A 24,650-nucleotide genomic window follows, 5' to 3' on the forward strand; every position below is an offset into this window, starting at 1 on the left:
AGATCTGAAGAAAACCAGAATAAACCAGATTAGAATTGGAGGTAATGTAAACTCTAATTTTTAACATACATACAGAGATGGCTACAGAAATACAGATGTATGGTTCTGGGTATGTCCGTGTGCATTTGTGCATGCACATACATACGCATCTTCCTAGCTCTCTCTTCTAAAAGGGCCTGGAAGCAATAACACCCCAGTAGCCATCAGCATAACCAGCACCGTTATCATGGTTTCTAAATACCATTCTCCAACAAAAGGAACTGGGTTCCTTGAAGAAAAAGCTGATTCCAGGTCTGGTGCACTAAAAGTAAGATGAGTTTGGAATACCTTACTATATGCCACGGTACCCTGCTCAGCGGGGAGCCTGCTTTTCCCTCCCCTTCTGCCTCTCCCCCTGTTCATGCTCTCACTCTCTCTATCAAATTAACAAATAAAATCTTAAAAAAAAATACATGGGGACAAAGGGAAAGCTCTTTGCACTAGAATCACAAAGAATGATATATAATCACTATAGGAGGAAGAACAGAATTAGAAAAATCACCATTTGGTGACCATCACATTAATAGTTCAGGCAAGAATCATCAGAGGAGGGGCGCCTGGGTGGCTCAGTCGTTAAGTGTCTGCCTTCGGCTCAGGTCGTGGTCCCAGGGTCCTGGGATCGAGCCCCACATCGGGCTCCCTGCTCCGCGGGGAGCCTGCTTCTCTCTCTCCCACTCCCCCTGCTTGTGTTCCCTCTCTCGCTGTGTCTCTGTCAAATAAATAAAATCTTTAAAAAAAAAAAAAAGAATCATCAGAGGACACTAAAACTGGTGGGTGACCATTTCAGGAAGGACAGGGTATTTACAGCCACTCAAAGTACCTCCCCACAAAATACTTACTAATTACTCGTTAATTAACAAAAAATCCTCATGAACCTCACAGTGGAGAACTTGACAGATACTATCTTAACCAACTGATAAAAGTTAACAACATCGGCGCCTGGGTGGCTCAGTTGGTTAAGCGACTGCCTTCAGCTCAGGTCATGGTCCCGGAGTCCTGGGATCGAGTCCCACATCGGGCTCCAAGCTCAGCGGGGAGCCTGCTTCTCCCTCTGACCCTCTCTCCTCTCATGCTGTTTCTCTCTCTCAAATAAATAAATAAATAAAATCTTAAAAAAAAAAAAAGTTAACATCAGTTATGGCATCATGTGCCTCCTGACATCATGCACTGAGAACACGTGCCATTTCTGTGATACTCCTGCCAAAAATGCATTACCTAATCTAATTATGAGGAACATGGGACAAACCCCAAGTGCATGACATTCTACAAAGTAACTGTTAGCACATACTCTTCAAAAGTGTCAAAACTGTGAAGGGGGAGGGGACATCCCAAGAACTTTCCAGGTTACAGGCCAGAAACGGGACACAGGCCAGAAACAGGACACAAGTAATACATTGCATGGTTCTTTCTGGACCATATCATTGACCAGGGGGGAGGTAGGAATTTGATGATAATACCATTATAATCTAAATTTCCTGATTTTGATATGTGTACTATAATTACATCTGTGTCTCTGTTTTTAGGAAATACACACTGAAGTATTTTAGAGTAACAAGATATCATGTCTGGAACTTAACTCAAATGGTTCAGGATGAAGTTATATATACAGTATGTATAAATACGAGGGAAGGCAAATGTCGTACGTTAGCTGCTAAATCTGGGTTAAAAGTAAACAGAAGTTGTCTGTATTATTCTTACATCTGTGTAAATTTGAAATTATTTCAAAATTAAAAGTTTTAAAAAACACACAAATAACGAAGTCCACCATGAATGCCATCCACTTCAGAGGATTCCTCTCTAGCTCCCAACAAGATTTCCTTCATGGATTCCAAAAGTCACCAAGATCTGTGGTAAAAAGAGTAATTTCTGAAGTCAAATTATCCGGGAACTTTAGAGGCTAATTCAATACTCCAGGGAACATACATCAATTATTAAATGTAGAGTCCTGGTCCTGATAATCAAATGAACTTCCAAGATACTTCTCAACAACTATTAGCCCAATTAAAGTGTGCTACAACAGTGAAGAAGAGAGAACACAAGGGTGAAAAGCTGTCATAAATCATGCATTAAGGACATGGAAAGCTCTGCAGCCTTGTGGCTAGGGCTCCGATCACACAGACCCAGGTGCACATCTGAGCTCTACCACTTACTAGCTCAGCAACCTGGGAAAGTTATTCCCACCTCAGATTCATCATCCTCAAAAAGGCAATGACTGACCGGGTTTTTTTTGCCATAATTCTTATGTTCCTTTTAAGAATAAACTGAGAGTCCATACAGTATACTGTCAGTCAGCCCTTAAAAGTAACAAAATACGGGCGCCTGGGTGGCTCAGTTGGTTGGGCGACTGCCTTCGGCTCAGGTCATGATCCTGGAGTCCCTGGATCGAGTCCCGCATCGGGCTCCCTGCTCAGCGGGGAGCCTGCTTCTCCCTCTGACCCTCCCCCCTCTCATGTGCTCTCTCTCTCTCAAATAAATAAATAAAATCTTTAAAAAAAAAAAAAAAAGTAACAAAGTACTGGGGGTTCCTGGATGGCTCGGTTGATTGAGCGATGGACTCTTGGTTTTGGATTGGGTCATGATCTTGGGGTTGTGGGATCGAGCCCCATGTTGGGCTCCACGCTCAGCACAGTGTCTGCTTAAGAAAATCTCTCGATCCCTCTCCCTCCCCTTCTGCCCCTCCCCCCACTCATGTTCTCTCTCCCTCTCTCTCAAATTAATTAATTAATTAATTTTAAAAATGCTACAATTCGGATGAACCTCAAAAATATTATGCTAAAGGAAAGAAATCAAACACAAGAGGCCACATGTTGTATGATTCCATTAATGTGAAATGTCCAGAGTAGCCAAATCCAGAGATAGAAAGTAGATTAGTGCTTGCTTTGAGAAGGCAGATAGCTAATAGCTACAGGGTTTCTTTTTGAGGTGATGAAAATGTCCTAAGATTATAGTGCACTACGTAAATATACTAAAAACCACTGAGCTGTGTCCTTTAAATATGTATGGTATGTGAATTATATCTCATTAAAGCTGTTTAAAAAAAAATAGGGGGTAGGCAAAAAATTAAATAAATAAAAAATGAAAATAATAAAGAATAAAATGGAATAATAAAAAAGAGGGCTTACTAAATTCACTCATTCCACAAACACTGAGTATTTATCACAGGCACTAAGGATGACACGCCAGCTAACAGAATAACATCCCTGAGGGTTCCTTTGCAATGAAGGAGATTAAAAAACAACAACAACAACAAGGAGGGGCATGTGGGTGGCTCAGTCAGTTAAGCGTCTGCCTTCGGCTCGGGTCATGATCTCGGGGTCCTGGGATCAAGGCCCACGTCTGGCTCCTTGCTTGCTTCTCCCTCTCCCTCTCCCTCTCCCTCTGCCCGCTTGTGCGCATGCGCTCGCGCTCTTTCTCTGCCTCTCTTGCTTGCATGCTCTCTCTCTCTCTCTCAAATAAATAAAATCTTTTAAAAATATATAAATAAATAAATAAACAAGGAAATAAAAGTAAATAAATAAAACATCAGATGGTGATAACTGCTACAAAGGAATAAAGCTGTGGGGCACCTTGGTGGCTCGGTCGGTTGAGCACCCGACTCTTGACTCTTGGTTTCAGCTCAGGTCATGATCTCAGGGTCCTGGGATCAAGCCCCACATCAGGTTCCCTGCTTGGTGGGGAGTCTGCTTCTCCTCTCTCTCCCTCTGCCCTCTCCCCTGCTCATGCTCTCTCTCTCACACTGTCTCTCAAATAAATAAATAAAATCTTTAAAAAAAAAAAAAACGTTAAAAAAAGAGGAATAAAGCAGCGAGAGGGATGCTACCTATACAGGATATATGGGGAGGGCTTCAGTGATAAGGTAACATCTGACAAGATCTGGAAGAAGCAAGGCAGCAACATGCCCATACGCAGGAGAGGAGCATACCAGGCAAGGGGTGGACCATATATGACATTATGCAAGAGGCCAGTGTGGTTGGGGCAGGGCAAGGGACAGACAGGTAGAGGAGGCCAGTGAGGTAATGAAAAGCCAGAAGATGTAGGGCCTCAGAGACACTGTAAAAACCTCAATCTTTATTTTTTGCGAAATGGGAAAGGACTGGAAGGTTTAGGCAGAGGAGCGACATGATCGGACTTATATTTTTAAGTCACCTTTCAAACTACTGAGCAGGGATAACACGCAAGTCAGTTAAGAAAGCCACCGTGATAAATAATCCAGACAAGAAATGATGGTACCAGGCGCCTGGGTGGCTCAGTTGGTTAAGCGACTGCCTTCGGCTCAGGTCATGATCCTGGAGTCCCTGGATCGAGTGTCCCGCATCGGGCTCCCTGCTCGGCAGGGAGTCTGCTTCTCCCTCTCCCACTCCCCGTTTGTGTTCCCTCTCTTGCTGTGTCTTTCTCTGTCAAATAAATAAATAAAATCTTTGAAAAAAAAAAAAAGGAAATGATGGTACCAAGGACCAAGGTGCCAGCAGTGGGAGGAGTGATAAATAGTCCAACTAGGAATATCTTGAGAGTAGCCAACAGGATTTCATAAAGGATTATACATGGAATGGGAAAGAACAGAGTAAGAACACTCCTAGGTTTGGAGTCTAGTCAACTAGAAGGTTGGAAATATGGAAAGGGTGAGGAGAGGAACATCAAGGGATAGATTTGGTATGTGTTAATTTGAAATGTTAAGTTAGTTGTCCAAGTGTTGGTGCACACTAAGCACTAAACGTTGGATATTATTATTGACAATCATAATACTAAACGTAAGGTTGTTCTGACAAATAATCAGAAAAGGCAAGAGTGCAGACATAGTCTATCAACATTCCTGCTGTTTACATTAACTGAAATTCATTTTATTTTTAATTTTTCCTATACCATCTCACTAGTGTTTTAGGGGGAATCTAAACATCATTCTGATTGGCCTTGAGAAAAATTATGTGGGCTGAAGCTAGACTGCCCTCGTTCACATCCCAGCTCTGTGTGCTCATGGGCTAGTGATTTCACTTCGCTGTTAACTCACCTAGAAAATGGCCATAGTAACAAATGCACGTGTGCAAACACACTATTACCTCTACAGACACACACACACACACACACACACACACACACACACGGAATCCTCCTGATCTACACCCCAATTTTTTTCACTTCCTACAACTTGAAGATTCTTCTATAGCAGTACATTCTTCTTAATGGCTACACAATATTCCATCGTATGAATATACCCCCAGGAACTTAATCCCCATTCCAGGACATTTATATTATGCCTAGGTTTTGTTATTACAGATAATGCAGCAGAGGAGTACAGTCGGCTCAGTCGGTTAAGCATCCAACTCTTGGTTTCAGCTCAGGTCACAATCTCAGGGTTGTAAGATTGAGCCCCACGTTGGGCTCTGCGCTCAGTGGGGAGTCTGCTTGAGATTCTCTCTCTCCCTCTGCCTCTCCCCCAGTGCATGCTCTCTCTCTAAAATAAATAAATCTTTGAAAAAAAAAAAAAAAGACAAGGGGAGCAGACGGCGCAGGCCAGTTTGGTGAGCAGAAACCATGTCAGTGTTCGGCAAACTATTCGGAGCAGGAGTGGGTAAGGCCAGCAAGGGCGGCCTGACCCCTCAGCATGCCCTCCAGCGGCTGCCGGACATGGAGGAGATGCTAAGCAAGAAGCAGGAATTCCTGGAGATGAAGATCGGGCAGGAGCTGACCGCCATGCCAAGAAGCCCGGCACAGAAACAAGCCCGCAGCCCTCCAGGCCCTGAAGCAAAGGAAGAGGTATGAAAAGCAGCTGGCGTGGGGCGCCTGGGTGGCTCAGTTGGTTAAGCGACTGCCTTCAGCTCAGGTCATGATCCTGGAGTCCCTGGATCGAGTCCCGCATCGGGCTCCCTGCTCAGCGAGGAGCCTGCTTCTCCCTCTAACCCTCTCCCCTCTCATGTACTCTCTCTCTCTCTCATTCTAGCTCTCTCAGATAAATAAATAAATCTTAAAAAAAAAAAAAGAAAGAAAGAAAAGCAGCTGGCGTAGATCGATGGCACACTATCCACCATCGAGTTTCAGCGGGAGGCCCTGGAGAACGCCAATACCAACACTGAGGTGCTCAAGAACGCGGGCTCTGGGGCGCCTGGGTGGCTCAGTTGGTTAAGTGGCTGCTTTCAGCTCAGGTCATGATCCCAGGGCCTGGGATCGAGCCCCGCATCGGGCTCCCTGCTCAGTGGAGAGCCTGCTTCTCCCTCTCCCTCTGTCTGCCGCTCTGCCTACTTACGCTATCTCTGTTAAATAAATAAAAATCTTTAAAAAAAAAAAACGCAGGCTCTGCTGCTAAGGCCATGAAGGCTGCCCACGACAACATGGACATCAATAAAGTTGATGAGTTAATGCAGGACACTGCTGACCAGCAAGAACTAGCAGAGGAGATTTCAACAGCTATTTCACAACCTGAGGATTTGGAGAAGAGTTTGATGAGGATGAGCTCATGTTAGAATTAGAAGAACTAGAAAAAAAAAAAAAAAAAAAAGAATTAGAAGAACTAGAACAGGAGGAACCGGACAAGAATTTGCTGGAAATCAGGGGACCCAAAACAGTCCCTCTACCAAATGTTCCCTCTATAACCTTATAATCAAAACCCACCAAGAAGAAGGAAGAGGAAGAGGATGATATGAAGGAATTAGAAAACTGGGCTGGATCCATTTAACTGGTCCAATGTGGGCTGGGCCCAGACAGACTCTGGTGGCCTGTGCAGCGGGCCAGGGCGGGGGGGGGGGGGGGTAGGGACAGGACATGATGCAGGCAGGTTCCATCACTCCTGAATCTCCCTCCAAAGCAGTAGGGCTGCATCACTGCTCACTCTGCATAGCACGGTCTGCACTCAGCGGGACAGGGAGGGGGGTGGGGGCAGGCGGGTGGGGTGGGGTGGGGTGGGAGGTGCCTGCTGTTTATAATGTTGAATTTCTGCAAAATAAACTGTATTTGCAAATCCAAAAAAAAAAAAAATAGAGCAGAAGACATCGTTTACAATCATCATTATACACTTTTTCAAGTACATCCATAAATTAGATTTTCAGAAAATTGCTTTGGCAAGAGTTTGCCTTTCACTTTGACAAATCTCCCCAGCTGCACTCAAAAGAAGGTACCAGTTTCGACTCCCATAAATTGAATGTGAAAGCCCCTGTTTTCTCTCACTTTTGCCAATACTGCATATATTACCAAATTTTTTCATCTTTGTCAATCTGATTCACGGAAAAAAGGACCATTCTAGTTTGCATTTCTTTGTGACACTAAATACTTTTTTATGTTTTCAAAGCCCCTTTTTCTTCCTTTTCTGTGAGTTGTCGGTTTGTCATTGTTCATTTTCTCCTGCATTTTTTTTCTTCTTACTGACTTATAGGAGCTCTTGATATACCCAGAAAATGATCCTTTATTATACGTGTGGCAAATATTCATCTTAGCTTTTTGCACTTTTCACCGTTTGCGGTATTCTTTTTCACAGAAATTCATCTTGGCATGGTTAAATTTATCAGATTTTTCCTTTACGATTTCTGGGTTTCTGCTTAGAAAAACTTAACTCACAGCACTGTTGTGAGACAGAAATAAATTAATACACATAAAATACTTAGCACAGAACCAGCCCTTAGAGTTTCACCTTGGGAACCAGGAATTTAGTTTTTAGTCAGAATAAAATAACTTACAATAAAGACACAGATTTTCACAGGACCCTGCAAGGTGTGGCCACCCAAGTGCCTCCCACCCTGACTCTTATTCGGGTGACTTCTGTTTTCTTCAAATATGCCCCACGTGGCCTTTGCATGTGCTGTTCTGCAGACACCCCCCCCCCCTTTTCACAGCACCCTGAGCGTCCCCTGGGGGATATCAACATGAAATTGAATCACACATCCCTCCGACCACCAGGTTAAAGACGGGACTGGCAGCCACCAAGGGAGAGAACCTGTCTGCTACCGTACCAATGTGTACCTCCAGCTCCACACAAAGGGGCTAACACAGGATTCCGTAAATATTTGTGGCTAGAAGGGAAGGACAAAAGGAGCCATTGGGGGTGGGTGGGGATGCCTGTCACTGCTCCTCCACATCCACAGTTCCCCACTGACATAGGTCATAGGTGGTGTCACGAGAGGCTGTCAGAAGAGACCTAAGTGTCAGCTGGCAAAGACTCTCTTCAGACCTGCCCCACCAGCTCTTTTAAGAAAGAAAGAAAAAAAAAAGATTATTATTTCTAGTACACAGTCAGTTTTTATCTGATTTGTAGTGCTAAGGTGGTTATATTCCCTTATCTGTATGCTATTACAATTTTAATAAGAATTTCCAAAGCAGGGACACCTGGGTGGCTCAGTCGGTTGAGTGTCTGCCTTCAGCTCAGGTCATGATCTCAGAGTCTTGGGATGGAGCCCATATCGGGCTCCCTGCTGAGCAGGGAGTCTGCTCCTCCCTCTCCCCCTGTCCCTCCCCCCAACTCCTGCCTGTGCACGCAGGTGCACTATCTCAAATAAATAAATAAAATCTTAAAAAAAAAAAAAATTTCCTTATGCACAGGTCCAGGACACCTTGTGCATAAGGCAAAAACTTGTCCCAAAGTCTCCCCATGCATTCGAAAACACTAAACTTCGATATTTTAACTAAGTTAATACCACTAGGGAAAGAACTCTTGGTCTACTTCTCTTCATCTCTGTTACCACTCTTGCACTTCACCCAACTTTGTTCTGTGCCCCTCACCTGTAAATGTGTAGGTGTTCATAACCATGGTAACAAATACATATTAAAAAACAAACGGGATGCCTGGGTGGCTCAGTCAGTTAAGCATTTGACTCCTGATTTCATCTCAGGTCATGATCTTAGGGTCTTGAGATCGAGCCCCACATTGGGCTCCGCACTGGGTGTGGAACCTGCTTAAGATTCTCTCTCCCTCTCTCTCTGCCCCTCCCCCACCTTGCACTCTCTCTAAAAACAAACAAATAAAACAGCTACTCAGGGTTCTTTCTACAGGACAAGCTAAATAAAGTAGACCACATTGCGTAGCCCCATAAACAGACCCCATTTAAAGCAATGAAATTTTATATTTAATCGGGACATTGGAGGAAAAGAACCAAAGTCATAAACATCTCTACAAAGTTTGGCAACCATTCTACCAGGGTTGTGGTAGATAGAATATAAACTGTTTAGTTTTAGGCTTTCATTTATGAGTCAGAAGAAAATATAATTTTCTTTCTATTAGGTGCATTTTTTAAAAATCACACCTATATTCTGGATTTGTTTTTCCCTTCAGTAAAGCCAGTTAGCATACATATTTGAAAGAAATATATGCTTGCTTGTGTTCCCTCTCTTGCTGTGTCCCTCTCTGTCAAATAAATAAAATCTTTAAAAAAAAAAAAAAGAAAAAGAAATATATGTATTTTCATTTACTAATGAGTTGCATTTTTCTAAACATTAAGTAAGTCCAGACATCATAGCATGAAAAAATGTAAAATACTAAATTTTTCTTTCCCTTTCTAATTATTTGGATTGAAAAAGGTCAGGATAAGGCACAGGTTTATGTTTTTGCATCTTGCAATTTTTTTTTTAAAGTAGGTTTTTAAAGATTTTTATTTATTTAACAGAGAGAACACAAGTAGGGAGTGGCAGGCAGAGGGAGAGAGAGAAGCAGGCTCTCCACCGAGCAGGGAGCCCGATGCGGGGCTCGATCCCAGGACCCTGGGATCATGACCCAAGCCGAAGGCAGCTGCTTAACCAACGAAGCCACCCAGGCGCCCCTGCATCTTGCAATTTAATTTGGAAAGAAGTATTTCAAAATGTGTAAAAAAAAAATTTCCAATCTGTTTTTAAAAAGCTACGGCTATATAAAGCTCAAGTATAACTTTAAATGTTCCTGCTATGCAATTAGCAAGCATCACAGTCAAGACTGGATATGGCAAGAATCATCAATGGGTGCTAAACCTAGGGAGAAATGGAGTGGGGGGAGCAGGATACCTGCATGGTCTTACACTGTGTCTTCATCAATCACTAATTCGTTACAGGGCACCTGGGTGGCTTAGTCATTAAGCATCTGCCTTCGGCTCAGGTCAAGATCCCAGGGTCCTGGGATCAAGCCCCACATAGGGCTCCCTGCTCGCTGGGAAGCCTGCTTCTCCCTCTCCCACCCCCTCCCCCCGCTTGTGTTCCCTCTCTCGCTGTCTCTGTCAAATAAATGAATAAAATCTTAAAAAAAAAAAAAAATCACTGATTAGTTACAAGGGAGAAAATATGGGGCACCTGGGTGGCTCAACTGGTCTGCCTTCTTCAGCTCAGGTCATGATCCCAGGATCCTGACATCGAGTCCCGCACTGGGCTCCTTGCTCAGCGGGGAGCCTGCTTCTCCCTCTGCCTGCCGCTCCCCCTGCTTGTGAATGCGCTCTCTCTCTCTCTGACAAATAAATAAATAAAATCTTTACCAAAAAAAAAAGGGAGAAAATATTATACAAAGGAGAAAGTGGACAAACCCTTCACCAGGTAGTCACTGATGATAATTAACATCATCAGTGGACATCATGTACCTCCAGATATGATACCCCAAGAAGGTTACAATACCACCTACATAGTACTCTGGCTGGAATCTAATAATGATGAAACATTAGACAAATCCAAAACGAGAAATATTCCATTTTAAAAGGGGAAGGGGGGGGTGCCTGGGTGGCTCAGTCGTTAAGCGTCTGCCTTCGGCTCAGGTCATGATCCCAGGGTCCTGGGATCGAGCCCCGCATCGGGTTCCCTGCTCCACGGGAAGCCTGCTTCTCCCTCTCCCACTCCCCCTGCTTGTGTTCCCTCTCTGGCTGTCTTTCTCTCTGTCAAATAAATAAAACCTTAAAAAAATAAAATAAATAAAATAAAAGGGGAAGGGGGAAATGTATTTTTCCCAAAAATCACTAGCATAAAAGACAGAGGTTGTAAAAGTATTCCAGATTAAAGAGATCTAACAACTAAATACAACTGGATCCTGTACTAGAAGAGGGAAAAAAGCTATAAAGGACATGACTGGGTCAACTGGCACAGCTGGAATACAACAGGTTAGACAAAAGGATTACAGATGGTAAAATTACCAGTTAAAATTCTTAAAAGACAGGGGCGCCTGGGTGGCTCAGTTGGTTAAGCGTCTACCTTCAGCTCAGGTCATGATCCCAAGGTCCTGGGATCCAGCCCCGTGGCTTCTCCCTCTCCCTCTGCCTACTTGTGCTCTCTCTCTCTCTGTTAAATAAATAAATAAAAATATTAAAAAATAAAAAAAGAAGATAGCTTTATTCTTAGAAAATAGGGCGCCTGGGTGGCTCAGTTGGTTAAGCGACTGCCTTCGGCTCAGGTCATGATCCCAGAGTCCCGGGATGGAGTCCCGCATCGGGCTCCCTTGCTCAGCAGGGAGTCTGCTCCTCCCTCTGACCCTACCCCCTCTTGTGCTCTCTCTCTCACTCTCTCTCTCAAATAAATAAAAAATAAAATCTTTAAAAAGAAAAAATCTTTATTAAAAAAATAAAATAAACACTGAAGCATTTAGGAGCAAAGGGCTATGATCTATGTAATTTAGCCTCAAATGTTTGGAGAAAAAAATATAAAATATTATATATGCATATTTACTTACATACACACACAGAATGTAAAGCAAATGGGATGGAAAGTTAATAGTAGTGAGTCTGGGTAAACGGTATTCCATTCATATGTGTATTCTTTGCACTATTCTTATTCTTGTAACTTTTCTCAAAGTTTGAAACAAATCCCAAGTAAAAGATAAAAATCATTTTAAAATTTTCTGAAAAATCCATTTGCTCAACTCACCAGCTCTGATTCCCATCATCAGTAAGTTACCCATCCTTACCCCTGAAGCTGGCTGTACTAGATACCAAAAAGGGATGACAGGGAGAAGACAGAGATGAGAACTTACATGGAGAGAGAGTATGGGGACAGAAAGAAGAGAGATTTATAGTTTTTTTTCTTTTTTTTTTTTTAAGAATTTATTTATTTGACAGAGAGAGACACAGCCTGAGAGGGAACACAAGCAGGGGGAGTGGGAGAGAGAGAAGCAGGCTTCCCGCGGAGCAAGGAGCCGATGTGGGACTCGATCCCAGGACCCTGGGATCATGACCTGAGCCGAAGGCAGACGCTTAACGACTGAGCCACCCAGGCGCCTGACAGATTTATAGTTTTACTACCAATAATATTATATATTTAAATAAGAACTTACAAATTATGAAATAAAGAGATCTCTCCATGTTTATTACAAATGCCTCTTTTCAGCAATTGTGAACCAGTTCTGATAGCAAGGACAAAATAGTGTAGTATTGGCTATCATACTTTATGGCTGGTTAAAATTACTGCAGCAGTTACTGAATGCCATGTGCCAATGTAACCATTACATTCTGCTATTTACTTCTAAAAGTTTCTAAAGCAGGATCTAAACCCACACATTGTAACCACATGTTCTCACCTTTGCATGTTTCACAGAAATAACGCTTACATAGAGTATCCTGCCAATGCTGAGGTCGCAAAAGACATTATAAATTGACTTCCACTGCTGAAGGTATATGTAAACCCTACCCTACCCCAGGTAGATTGGCAACAGGAGATAAGGCCAATGGCTGTCTCTTTACCCCTTTATTAAATAAACTCTATTATCTCCTTTACAACTTACAATTATACCTATCATGTTACTAACAATGAACAGAGGAGGGTGATGTTTACAAGGGAAACAGTAACCAGCATTTAGCACAAATACCTGACAGAGCAAGGGCTTAATAAACATTGGCTATCACCTTTGTTATCATTATTATTACTAGTGGAAAACAGCAGGAAAGATTCTTCTCATGCATAATTATGTCAGTATCACATAGGCCATTCTGACATATGTATCATTTATGTCACACTGCCTTTTAATAAACTTAACTTAAGCGTTCAGGGGCTATCCCTACATTATTTCAAATAGCATATAATTAGAAATTAAAAGTTCTAGTCCATAACCTACCTACTTGAGCTTTGATTTATTTTAAACTCTTTTTCCTCAGCTATTTTTTCAAAAAGTAATCAACAAAAACTTTTTCCCACTTACATTTAATATTTGTGTTCAATCACTGACAATTCTGTGATGTGCAGCATGCTTATCACTAATAAAGAGAAGCTGGAGTGAACTCCATCCCTTAGATCTTAGGGAGGGTAAAGACAAACAGTAGAATTAATACAATTAATATTATGGGGCTGGCCTCAAGGATTATGAACAATTGTTAATATTAGGTACTGAGACCACACATCTTGAAGGCTGGCCCCATCTCCCACCTGGTGTGAATGTAAACAGCAGAGCTAGTTAGTCTAACCAAAAAAAAAAAAAAAAAAAAAGGTAACATTTGCATTACCTTAAAAGATGGGGAAAGGCAAATTAGCAGAACTCCATTTGAGTTTATCAACAAAGTGCTTAATACCGTGGGTCCAGAAGGTATCAGATGAGAGGAAACAGATACATTTCCAGTCCTCCCATGTACATAATAGGCATTTGATGAATGGCTGTTGACTGAATGAATTTGGGGGGGGGGGGGGGGGGAAGGAAAAAAAAAGAAAGGATAAGACATCGGGAAGAGGGAAGTAGAGAAAAAGTCACATGAGGAAGGGAGAGGGATGGAAAAGTGTCCCCCTTTTGCTCATTTTAACATTGGCAAACCTGCCGGCCCCTGACAACCCCTTCTAACTGGCCATCCTCTGGCGTTATTATTTAATAAGGGTCTCGGGTCATACATGGCCTAGGCAGGTGCCACCCATCTCTTCAAAGGAGTTGAAAGCGTGTGTGTGTACGCATGCCCACACACACGCCCACACACACACACCACCACCGCCACTTGTGAAAGAGCCACAAATCAACGTATACAACAAAATGCCTAAAACACATGAGCCTGAGTGAGCTTGAAGACACAAAAGACAGAATCCCTGCCTGCAGGGGAATTTACAAACCCAAACAATTTGCTGGGAAATCACACCAGAAATCTAAATAACCACCCACACTACCCCACCCCTCCCCGTCAGTGAATGCAGATTCTGCAAAGGCTTAGCTCTCTGAAGCTAGGAACTTATTTATGTCAAGTGAGTCTTTAAAAAAAAAAAAAAAATGCTGATAAACCAAAAAGAAAATACAATGATGCTGAATATTTTGTTTTATCTATGCACCCTCTTCCCCCAGCGGTGTGGGGAAACAGTCAAGCAGGCCAATAATTTCAGGAACTTATTCTTATTCAAGGCTGCCATGCTAAGAAGAGAATTTAAAGTAGGGATCCAAAGTGTAATTTCGGTTTCTTGACTAAATATAAAGTGACACTGGGTATATCTTTCTTACCAGCTGCTCCAAAAAAAATCATTATCTTTGTCCTTGGGGAGAAAGTTTATAGTTTGGTACTTTCTGCAGATTATAAGAATATTCTCCTTTTCTAATTAAATTTTAATATCCTATAGGAAAAGGATAAGTCATGAAGAAAGGGCAGTCAATAGGGACAAGCAGTCTAAGTAACAGAAACTAGAAAAAAGTTGTTAAGGCAGCTTTTTAATGGTAGCGCATAGCTCTGTCTTTGTATCTTCCCGTGGGGTTTCAGTGGTCAGCACCATGACTCTTGATGACAAGGCAATAAAAGCAAACTGCCTCCGAAACTTTCCACAAACGGCTTCCACCTTAGTTCAAAGCCTCTCTCTCACTTGTCTGCTCTCCCCAAGTCCACTCGTGTCTCCTACAATCCTTCCTTCACAGTAGCCAGAGGGATATTTTTAAACTGACCAGCTCATGCCACTCCTCTGATCACATCCTTCCTTCTATGGCTTTACACTGCTCTTAAAATACAATCCAAACTCCTCTCCGTGGTCCACATGACCCTCGAAGACCTCACAAGGTCCTGTGTGGTCCAGTCCCCACCCATCTCCTCAGTGTCCCCAATGTGCTCCCTTTGGCTCCTGAAGTGCTCCAAAAGCTTCCCCACCTCAGCACTTCCACACTTGCTGTTTCCCAACACCTGAACACCCAGGGCCGCACAGTGCCTGGCACACAGTAATCCCACAATAAATAGTTCTTGAATGAGTGGATCAGTGTTTCATTAGAATGGTTCCATGGGAGGATGAAGACTTGGACCTAGAATCCATTATCTTTACAAGAAACATATAGTATGTCTGTATGTACGTAGGTGTGTATAGACAGACATATACAGTGTGTATATATATGCATATATCAGTATACATGTACATATGTATTTTTTTTTTTTTAAGATTTTATTTATTTGACAGAGAGATAGCGAGAGCAGGAACACAAGCAGGGGGAGTGGGAGAGGGAGAAGCAGACTCCCTGCCGGGCAGGGAGCCCGATGTGGGTGGGACTCGATCCCAGGACCCTGGGATCATGACCTGAGCCGAAGGCAGACGCTTAATGACTGAGCCACCCAGGCACCCCTGTACATATGTATTCTAAACAGAATATTCTATCCTGATAAATTTCTATTTCAGTTTGGTACTAGCTTTATCAAACTCATTTGATGCTGGCACACAAGTCTGTCTCCCTCTGAATTCACTGCTCCTTGCAACCATGACTAGTACCTTCCACATTTCAACGTTGTCAAGGACCACAGCACATGTAAGTTTGCAAAATGCACACAACCCTCCAAAACTCAGTAGTGAACTGAGCACCAGTGTAGGGAGTTTGAATTCAGTTCAGGGTCTTAAAGCCTTGGCTGCAGTCCACAACTCCCACAGAGCATGAGTACTTGCCTTGCCTTCAAGGTAAGGCAGTATCTGCCTAGCCTTAGAAACATCAGCACTGGATGGCAAGTGCTGTCTGTTTCCCAAAGGGAAAGAGGAATAAGGACAGTATCCTATTGTTCTACAGCTGCCTAACAAAGTACACTAAGGCCCACCGGTAACAATCACAAACATGAGTTGGCTCTGCTTTTTCAGGATCTTGTGTGCTCTCCAACAGTCTCTGCACTGACCATGTATAAGAAGGATAAGTCATCTTAGCAGTGCCCCCTGCATTTGAGCAGTTCTGGCCAAAACTCTGAGCTTACATTGGGACACAACGTTAATAAAGACATCCCAGTCCCAACTAGAAAGGCACAGGCCTGTTATTTTTCAGCAAGGCAAGTTTATTTACTCCCACAAGAGATAAACCAACATGGCCACCAGGAAGGGCCTGGGACAGAATGTACTTGACCTGCAGTAGATAAACCAAAAGCGTGGAGTCTGAGAACAAGCTAAATCTTCTGCTCCTCTCAGCTCAAGTCACCATACATCATCTTTCAGAAGAACAAAAACAAATGTAGGAGCGCCTGGGTGGCTCAGTCAGTTAAGTGTCTGCCCTCGGCTCAGGTCATGATCCCAGGGTCCTGGGATCGAGCCCCATGTCGAGCTCCCTACTCAGTGGGGAGCCTACTTCTCCCTCTCCCTCTGCTGCTTCCCCTGCTTGTACTCTCTCTCTCTGTGTCAAATAAATAAATAAAAAATCTTAAAAAAAAAAAAAAGCAATGTAAAGGACCTGCCATATGCTGAAAGAGGGCCTGGAGAATACAGGCAGTTTTGTCAGCTGAACAAGGCTGAGTGGTGCACACAAGCAACCTCAAAATCTAAATTCAGTACTACCACCGCTAAATCACCTGTGGGAGGGTTGGTCACTCAGGAGCTCACCTCCTCAGAGAGATCATTCCTAAACTCATCAAACTAACATTATCCCCATTTGGTTTTTTTTCTCCCAGCAGTTATTACTACCTGAAATTGCAATCTTCATTCATAGGTTTTTCTTTCCTCTCTCTCTCTCAACCAAAAGAATAGCATCTTTGCCAATCTCACTGCTTTATCCTGCCTGGTTCAATAACTATTTGATTGAATTAATACCGAGGTTAAAAATAATTTGAAAAAGAAAAACAAAGCTGGAAGACTAACATTGATCTCAAGCCTTATAATAAAACTACAATAATCAAGACCATGTGGTATTGGCATACAGACAAATAGATCAATAAAACAGAATGGATTCCAGAACCAGACCCACATATAAATGGACAATAGATTTTCTACAAAGGTGCAAATTCAAAAGAGAGTCTTTTCAACAAACAGTGCTAAAACTGGTTATCTATACGTACATGTGCACATATCTATATACATATATACATAGCTCCACACCTCACCATACACAAAAATTAACTCAAAGTGGATCATAAACCTAAAACCTTTTGGAAAACATGTGAGACCTTGGGTTAAGCAAAGATTCCTTAGCATGATCCACTAAAAAAAAAAAATGGTTGAGGGGCGTCTGGCTGGCTCAGCCAACAGAGCATGCGACCCTTGATCTCTGGATTGTAAATTCGAGCCCCATGTTGGGTGTAGAGATTACTTAAAAATAAAATCGTTTAAAATTAATGAATTAATAAAAATAAAAATGGATAAACTGGACTTCATCAAAATTAAAAACCTCTGTTCTTTCAAAAGAGACTGTTAAAAAAGATGAAAAGACAATGGGGCTCAGTCAGTTAAGCATCCAACTCATGGTTGCAGCTCAGGTCATGATCTCAGGGTCCTGGGATCCAGCCCCGTGTCAGGCTCTGCACTCAGAGGGGAATCTGGGGAATCTGCTTCAGGATTTTCTTCCTCTCCCTCTGCGCCTCCCCCCACTCATGTGTGTGTGTGTGTGTGTGTGTGTGTACTCTCTCAAATAAATAAATAAATATTTAAAAAGGGGGGGGCACCTGGGTAGCTCATTCAGTTACATGTCTGTCTGCCTTTGACTCAGGTCATAACTTCAGGGTCCTGGGATGGAGCCCTGAGTCCTGTTCCCTGCTCAGGAAAGAGTCTGCTTCCCCCTCTCTCCCCCCCAGTACCCCCCCCCCGGTTTGTGCGCAAGCCCTCGCGCGCTCTCTCTCTCTCTCTCAAATAAATAAAATCTCTTTAAAAAAAATAGATGAAAGACAAGCCACAGGCTAAGGGAAAATAGTTGCAATTCTGATAAAGGACTTGTTTCCAGAATAAAGAATTCTCTTCTCGTAAGATTTTATTTATTTATTTGAGAGAGAGAGCAAGAGAGAGCGCGAGCACAGAGGGAGAGGGAGAGGGAGAAGCAGGCTCCCTGCTGAGCAGAGAGCCTGACCCGAGGGCTCAGATCCCAGGACCCTGAGATCATGACCTGAGCTGAAGGCAGATGCTTAACTAACTGAACCACCTGGGTACCCCTGGAATAAAAAATTCTTGAATCTTGGGGGAGCCTGGGTGGCTCAGTCGTTAAGCGTCTGCCTTCGGCTCAGGTCGTGATCCCAGGGTCCTGGGATCGAGTCCCGCGTCGGGCTCCCTGCTCGGCGGGAAGCCTGCTTCTCCTTCTGGCCCTCCCCCCTCTCATGCTCTATCTCATTCTCTCAAATAAATAAAATCTTTAAAAAAAAAAAAAAATTCTTGAATCTCAATAAAAAAACAACTAAATAAAAATGGGGGGAAAATATTTGATCAGATAGACGTGTCACCAAAGAAAATATACAGATGGCAAATAAGCACATGAAAAGATGATCAACATCATTAGTCACCAAGGAAAACATGAATTAAAACTACAATGAGGGGGCGCCTCGGTGACTCAGTCAGTTAAGCATCTGCCTTCAGCTCAGGTCATGATCCCAGGGTCCTGGGATCGAGCCCCACGTCCGACTCCTTACTCAGGGGGAGCCTGCTTCTCCCTCTCCTCCCACTTGTGCTCTCTGTCGCTATCTCTGTCAAATAAATAAGTGAAATATTTAAAAAAAAAAAAAAAAGAATAAAAACCACAATGAGGGATGCCTGGATGACTCAGTCAGTTAAGTGTCTGCCTTCAGCTCAGGTCATGATCTCAGGGTCCTAGCATCTGGCTCCGTGCTCAGCAGGGAGTTTGCTTCTCCCTCTGCCCCTCCCCCTCATCGCTCATACACACAAGCGCTTGCGCTCTCTCCCTCTCAAATAAATAAAATATCTTAAAAAAAACAACAAACTACAATGAGATACCATGACACACCCACTAAAATGGCTAAAATTTAAAAATTAACCATACCAAGTGTTGGCAAAGATGTGGAGTAAGGATAACTCTTACATACTACTAGTGGGAATGTAAATGGTATTACCACTTTGGAAAACAGTTTGGTAATTTCTGAAAAAGTTAAATACACATTGACTGTATGATCCAGCCATTCCCCCAAGAGGTATTTTGGTAAATATCTCTTGTGCACAAACATTCACAGCAGTTTTGTTTGTGATAGACAAACTCCAGAACATCCCAAATGTTCCCATCAACAGGTGGATGGATAAACTAACAGTAGTACACCCATACAATGGAATATTACCAAACAATAAAAAGAAATGAACTTTTTGATACATACTACAACATGATGAATCTCAACATAATTATGCTGAGCATAAGAAACCAGGGGCGCCTGGGTGGCTCAGTTGTTAAGCGTCTGCCTTCGGCTCAGGTCATGATCCCAGGGTCCTGGGATCGAGCCCTGCATCGGGCTGCCCCCTCAGCGGGAGCCTGCTTCTCCCTCTCCCACTCCCCCTGCTTGTGTTCCCTCTCTCGCTGTGTCTCTCTCTGTCAAATACATAAATAAAATCTTTAAAAAAAAAAAAAGAAACCAGACATAAAATTCCATTTATATAAAATTCTAAGAATTGCAAACTAAGGTGTAGTGACAGAAAGCACAGGAGTGGTCACCTGACAAGGAAAGGATTAAAAAAGACGCAAGGAAACATCATAAGGGTTAATGGATATGTTCATTATCTTGACTATGACAACGGTTTCACAAGTATATGCATGTGTCAAAACATCAAACTGTACACTTAAATATATGCAATCTATTGTGTGTCATTTATACCTCAATAAAGCTGGTTAAAAATAATAAAAAAGACCTACAATCTGGAAAATATAATAATTTCCACTTATCTGTGTTATGTTCACAAGCTGACTTTTCAGGTGGCACGCATTTCTTTTCAATAATATAGGAGCGCCAGAGAAAAGGAATGATCTTTGCCACTTGCAGCTTTGGCTATACCCCCACTTCTCTGCTTCTACACTAACAAGCTGGACAATGTAGGGTCTATTACCACCCGGCCCCTTCCCCACTCCCAACCCCCAGTCTTTTTGTCTCCTAAAGAAGCAGATCCTTACTTGTCTGGAAGAGCAGACACAAGGAACAAAAGGTTCAATGACTATTTGACAGATGAAAGAATAGACAACTGTTTTATTTAAAAGCTCCCTAAAGAATTAGAACATTTGAGGCTATACACTGTTCTGCTGAAATACAGTTATATATTACCCAGATCTGTAAGCACTTGCCAACAGACCTGTCCAAATCACTCACTTCCTAAGAGTTTTTGGTTTTCTTTTCTCTCCCTCTTTCCATTCCATGAATAAATAATGGGCAGGTGTATTTTGAGAAGACATTCTTAATATTTTGAAAATTCTCTCAAATAACCCCAACAGCTTGAAACAATTTTTCAAATGTCTAAGACAGTGACCATAACAAGATCATAAAGGAAAAGACCAAACAATGGCTCTTATGTCTGAATCGTATATAAAGAGTGGCAATACAAAATAACAGAATCATTATTATCTGAAACCAATAGGTCACACTACAGTTCTACAACATAATAAGGCTTACAAATGATTAACAGTTATAAAACAATAATAGCAATATGGTGATTAAACAGTGGAGATTCTGGCTCCACCACTTATTGGTTGAGTGACTTCAGGCAAGTTGCCTAACTTCTGAAAATCAGTTTACTCGTCTTTAGAACCAGGATAATATTAAGAAGAAGAAGAATTCCTCTTCTCATAGGGTTATAGTGAGGTTTAAACGTGTTTGGCTTACAGTAAGAGCTAAATAAACGTTAGCTATCAGAAGTATTATTACCCTGAACTTCCAAGGGATCCCATTAATTCACTAATCCTCGTGACTCTTGGTGCAAATCCTGTCATTTACTAACATGAAACTTCCGAGCCTCAGTTTCCACATCCGTAAAACGGGGGCGATTAATGTTACCTGACTTTGAAGGCTGTGGTTAAGGATTAACTAGAGATACAGCTCCCTTCCCTCCCATCTCCCAAAGCGAAGACCGCGGAGGAAGGAAATACTTCTAATAGCAGCAGATACAGTCAGTTTTTCCATTTCTGGCACGTGAGGTGGGGGGGGAAGGAGGTGCAAAGAGCCACATAAAGGGGTCAAGTTCCTGAACGAAGCCCCCAAACGCACGCGAGAGGCAGAGTGACCCAGAGCGGCTCGACCGTCGGGGGCCCGACCCCGCGCAACTCCCTCCTCTCCCCTCCCGCGTCCCGGGCTGAGGAGCCTCCCCAAGTGAGCGGGGTTATTTCGGAATCACCATGAGGCAATTCTCATGAGGCAATGGGTCAGGAATGTGGCGCCGAGCCGGGCCGCTGGCGTCCGCGGTTCCCCGGGCGGCTCTACCTGCCCCCGTCCTGACGGGCATCCCCAGGGCTGCGGGAGCCGGAACTCGGAGAGGCAGGAAATGAATGGGGACCCGAGAGGTGGGGGCGCGGTGGCGCCGGGCCCCCGGCCCCCGGAGGACGAGAAGTTGGGAGGGAGCCTGCCCCCCGCGACCCCGGGCGGGAGTCCGAAGCCCGGCCGGGGCGCCCCCTCCCGGGCGGGGCTGATCGAACGCGGCGGGGGCCGGGCCGAGGCCCGGGCCCGGCCCTCGGGGCTCCTCACCTCCGCGATGTCATGTTCCTCCCGCCCTCCGGCTCCGCGACGGACCCGCTCCTTGCTCAGGCTCTGCTGGGCCCGGTCACATCGGGCTGGCCCGAGGGAGGCCCGCTCGGGACCGGACAGGGGGGCAAAGCCAGCCGGCCGCGCGCAGACCCCCCTCCAGGCCTGGGGATCCCGGAGACTGTGCAGCCGCCCCCCAACCCCGGTTCGCTCCTCCTCCTCCCCCGCCTATCCCCGCCGGCGCCGCCGTGACGTCACCCGCGCGACACCCGCCGCCACTTCCTGCTCCCACTCCTCCCGAGACTGAGCGGCGGCTGCTAATGGCAGTTCAGTGTCTCCGTGGAGCCGCCGCGACGCAGTTAGCAAAGCTCTCACGCTCCTTTAGACCTGGGCTGCAAGGCGCGCGCGCGGCGCCCTCACTACTGTGCGCATTCCCACGAACCGATCGCGTTCGCTCCCACCGTGTCAATTTCCATCCCTGCCCTGACGGCCAAATCGAATTTCATTCATTTCATTCCACAAATCGCCGCTCCACTTTTTAGCTGTGTAACCTTAGGAAAGTTGCTGAGCGTCAGTTGTTGAGTCTCTGAGCTTCAGTGTTCTCCATTTCTTCATTTCTGTAAAATGAAGATAGTAACTGTATTCTCTTCATAGGATTATTATGGGGATTAAATATGCAAACTGCTTAGAACCAGGCCTGGCCTATTTAATAAGTGCTTTGTAATTCTTACCTGGATTATCATGATAATTAAACATCTGGTAGGCACTGTTTTAAACTATGGGGATACAAAAAAAAAAACAAAACTATTAGGGTAGTGAACTGAGGACAAAAATCCCTGCTAAAATACTATATTTCCATCTTCCTTTCTTTTCTTTATATCCCTTTATATTATCATTTGTAAAAGATTTTTATTTATTTATTTTAGAGAGAATCCCAAGTAGACTCCTCACTGAGCCCATGGAGGCGCTCTATCCCACAACCATGAGATCATGACCTGAGCAGAAACCAGGTCACTCAACCAAGTGAGCTGGGCACTCAACCGAGAGTGGATTCTCCACTGACTGTGTCACCAAGGCATCCTTTATCGTTTTTTCTAAAGATTTATTTATGTATTTATTCATTTGAGAGAGAGCACAAGCAGGAGGGGCAGAGGGAGAGGGAGAAAGAATCTCAAGCAGACTCCATGCTGAGTGGTGGGCACCACCAGAGGCTCAATCTCCCAACCCTAGCCTAAACCAAGAGTTGGAGCTTAACCCACTGCACCATCCAGGCACCCCTATATTTCATCTTAAATACAGTTGTTAGGTAAGTCTTCACTGAGGATGACAAGCTGAGTACAGGAGTAGTCAGTGGGAATAACTGGCAAATAGCATTTCGCATCAGTGGGAATAACTCTGGTGAATAGGGAGAGGCAAGTGCAAAAGCCCTGAGGCAGCAGGCTGCCTCTGTATTCCAGAAACTATGAAGAGATCTCTGACTGGAGTGCAGAAGGCGGTGGGAGGGGTGAAGGGAGACCAGTAGAAGATGAGGTGAGAAAAGCATAGAGATGATCTAGGGTCCTATAGGCTATTTAAATGAATAGTAAAATGGAGAGCCATTGAAAGATTTTCAGCAAAGAAGGAATATAATCTGTGTTTTGAAATTAAAAGTAAGGGGGGCGCCTCCGTGTCTCAGTCGTTAAGCGTCTGCCTTGGCCTCAGGTCATGATCCCACGGTCCTGGGATCGAGCCCCGCCTCGGGCTCCCTGCTCAGCGGGAAGCCTGCTTCTCCCTCTCCCACCCCCCCTGCTTGTGTTCCCTCTCTCGCTGTCTCTCTCTCTGTCAAATAAATAAATAAAATCTTTTTAAAAAATTAAAAGTAAGGGTACTCTGGGAGAATCAGATCAAGAGGGCAAATCTGGAAACAGACCAGTTCAGAATACTAGAATACTATAATATTCCAGGCTAGAGATGATGGTGGCTCAGACCACAATGAGAAGGTAGAGCCTTTACCTGATGAATGTCCTCATGATTCATGAAAGGCCACAGATCTAGTAAGTGGCAGAGTCAGAATTTGAACCCACATCTAGGTAGCTCCAAAATCTTCATTTTTATTTCCTCCCAATGCTTCCCACCCATTCCTATATAGAGAACTCTGATATAGTGTGCTGACTCTTCAGCCTTGGTGATACCAAAAAAAAAAAAAAAAAAAAAACCCATACAAAATTTGTCTTTAACGTATGTCAGTTTAATTTAGGTAATAGGCCTTCAACAAGCAATTGTCCACCCTGTTTCTTTCTAGACCCCCTAAAAGTCCTGGCCATCTAAATGAGTCAAACAACACTCTAACTGATCTTAGGCCGATAGGCTTGCCCTTTCCAACCCATTCTTCACATAATAGCCACAGTAATCTAAAATGCAAAACTACTCACTCCCTACATTGAATACTTCAATGGCTATTCATTGTTTTTAGGATGAAATCACAAAAAAATTTTAACAACCCAGTCTGGTCCCCACTTACCTCACTAGCCCCTCTTCCCACGACTCTATGACCCAGCCATGCTGAATGACCTTCAGTTTCCCTCAATATACCATGCTCTCTCACAGCTCAGGATCTTTACACAATCTACTCCCTCTCCCTGGAGGCTTCTCAGCCTTTTGGCTAAGATCAAGTGTAGTATCTGGCCTCTTTCCTCATGAACTCTAGTCTAAACCTCAGATCTCACACTAGAAGTCACCTCCTCTGGGATAGGAAGACTTACCTGATTCTCCCAGTCCAGGTTAGATGGTCCCCAAGACACCTATCCTAGCTTAGAACTGAACACAGTCCACTATAAATCTAAGACACAGTACCACATGGGAGTTAAGTTCTTGATCTCCAAAGCTCAGCCTGCCTACCTGGGTGTCCAGAGGTAAGTCACAAGACTTCTCTGTGTCTCAGCTTCCTCCTCT

At 43.8% G+C, this 24,650-nt stretch overlaps 1 protein-coding gene and 1 pseudogene across 2 annotated transcripts in view; one reads left to right on the forward strand and one right to left on the reverse strand.

The window, feature by feature from the left end:
• The window catches only part of PTPN11 (protein tyrosine phosphatase non-receptor type 11), an 81,883-nt gene extending 59,950 nt beyond the window's left edge, over positions 1 to 21,933 (reverse strand). The window contains exon 1 of one of the 2 annotated variants that reach the window (XM_021698495.1): positions 21,723 to 21,933. In XM_021698495.1, coding sequence (XP_021554170.1) covers positions 21,723 to 21,736 — 14 coding nt within the window. In that variant the 5' untranslated portion in view covers positions 21,737 to 21,933. Of the gene's footprint in view, positions 1 to 1,788; positions 1,914 to 21,722 lie in introns of those variants that run through there. The other variant, XM_021698494.1, reaches the window with a different exon arrangement.
• Positions 5,569 to 6,706, forward strand: LOC110588210 (annotated as a pseudogene).
• Positions 21,934 to 24,650: the final 2,717 nt, after the last annotated feature.

Source organism: Neomonachus schauinslandi, chromosome 14, assembly GCF_002201575.2.
Source record: "Neomonachus schauinslandi chromosome 14, ASM220157v2, whole genome shotgun sequence".
Taxonomy (NCBI): Eukaryota; Metazoa; Chordata; class Mammalia; order Carnivora; family Phocidae; genus Neomonachus; species Neomonachus schauinslandi.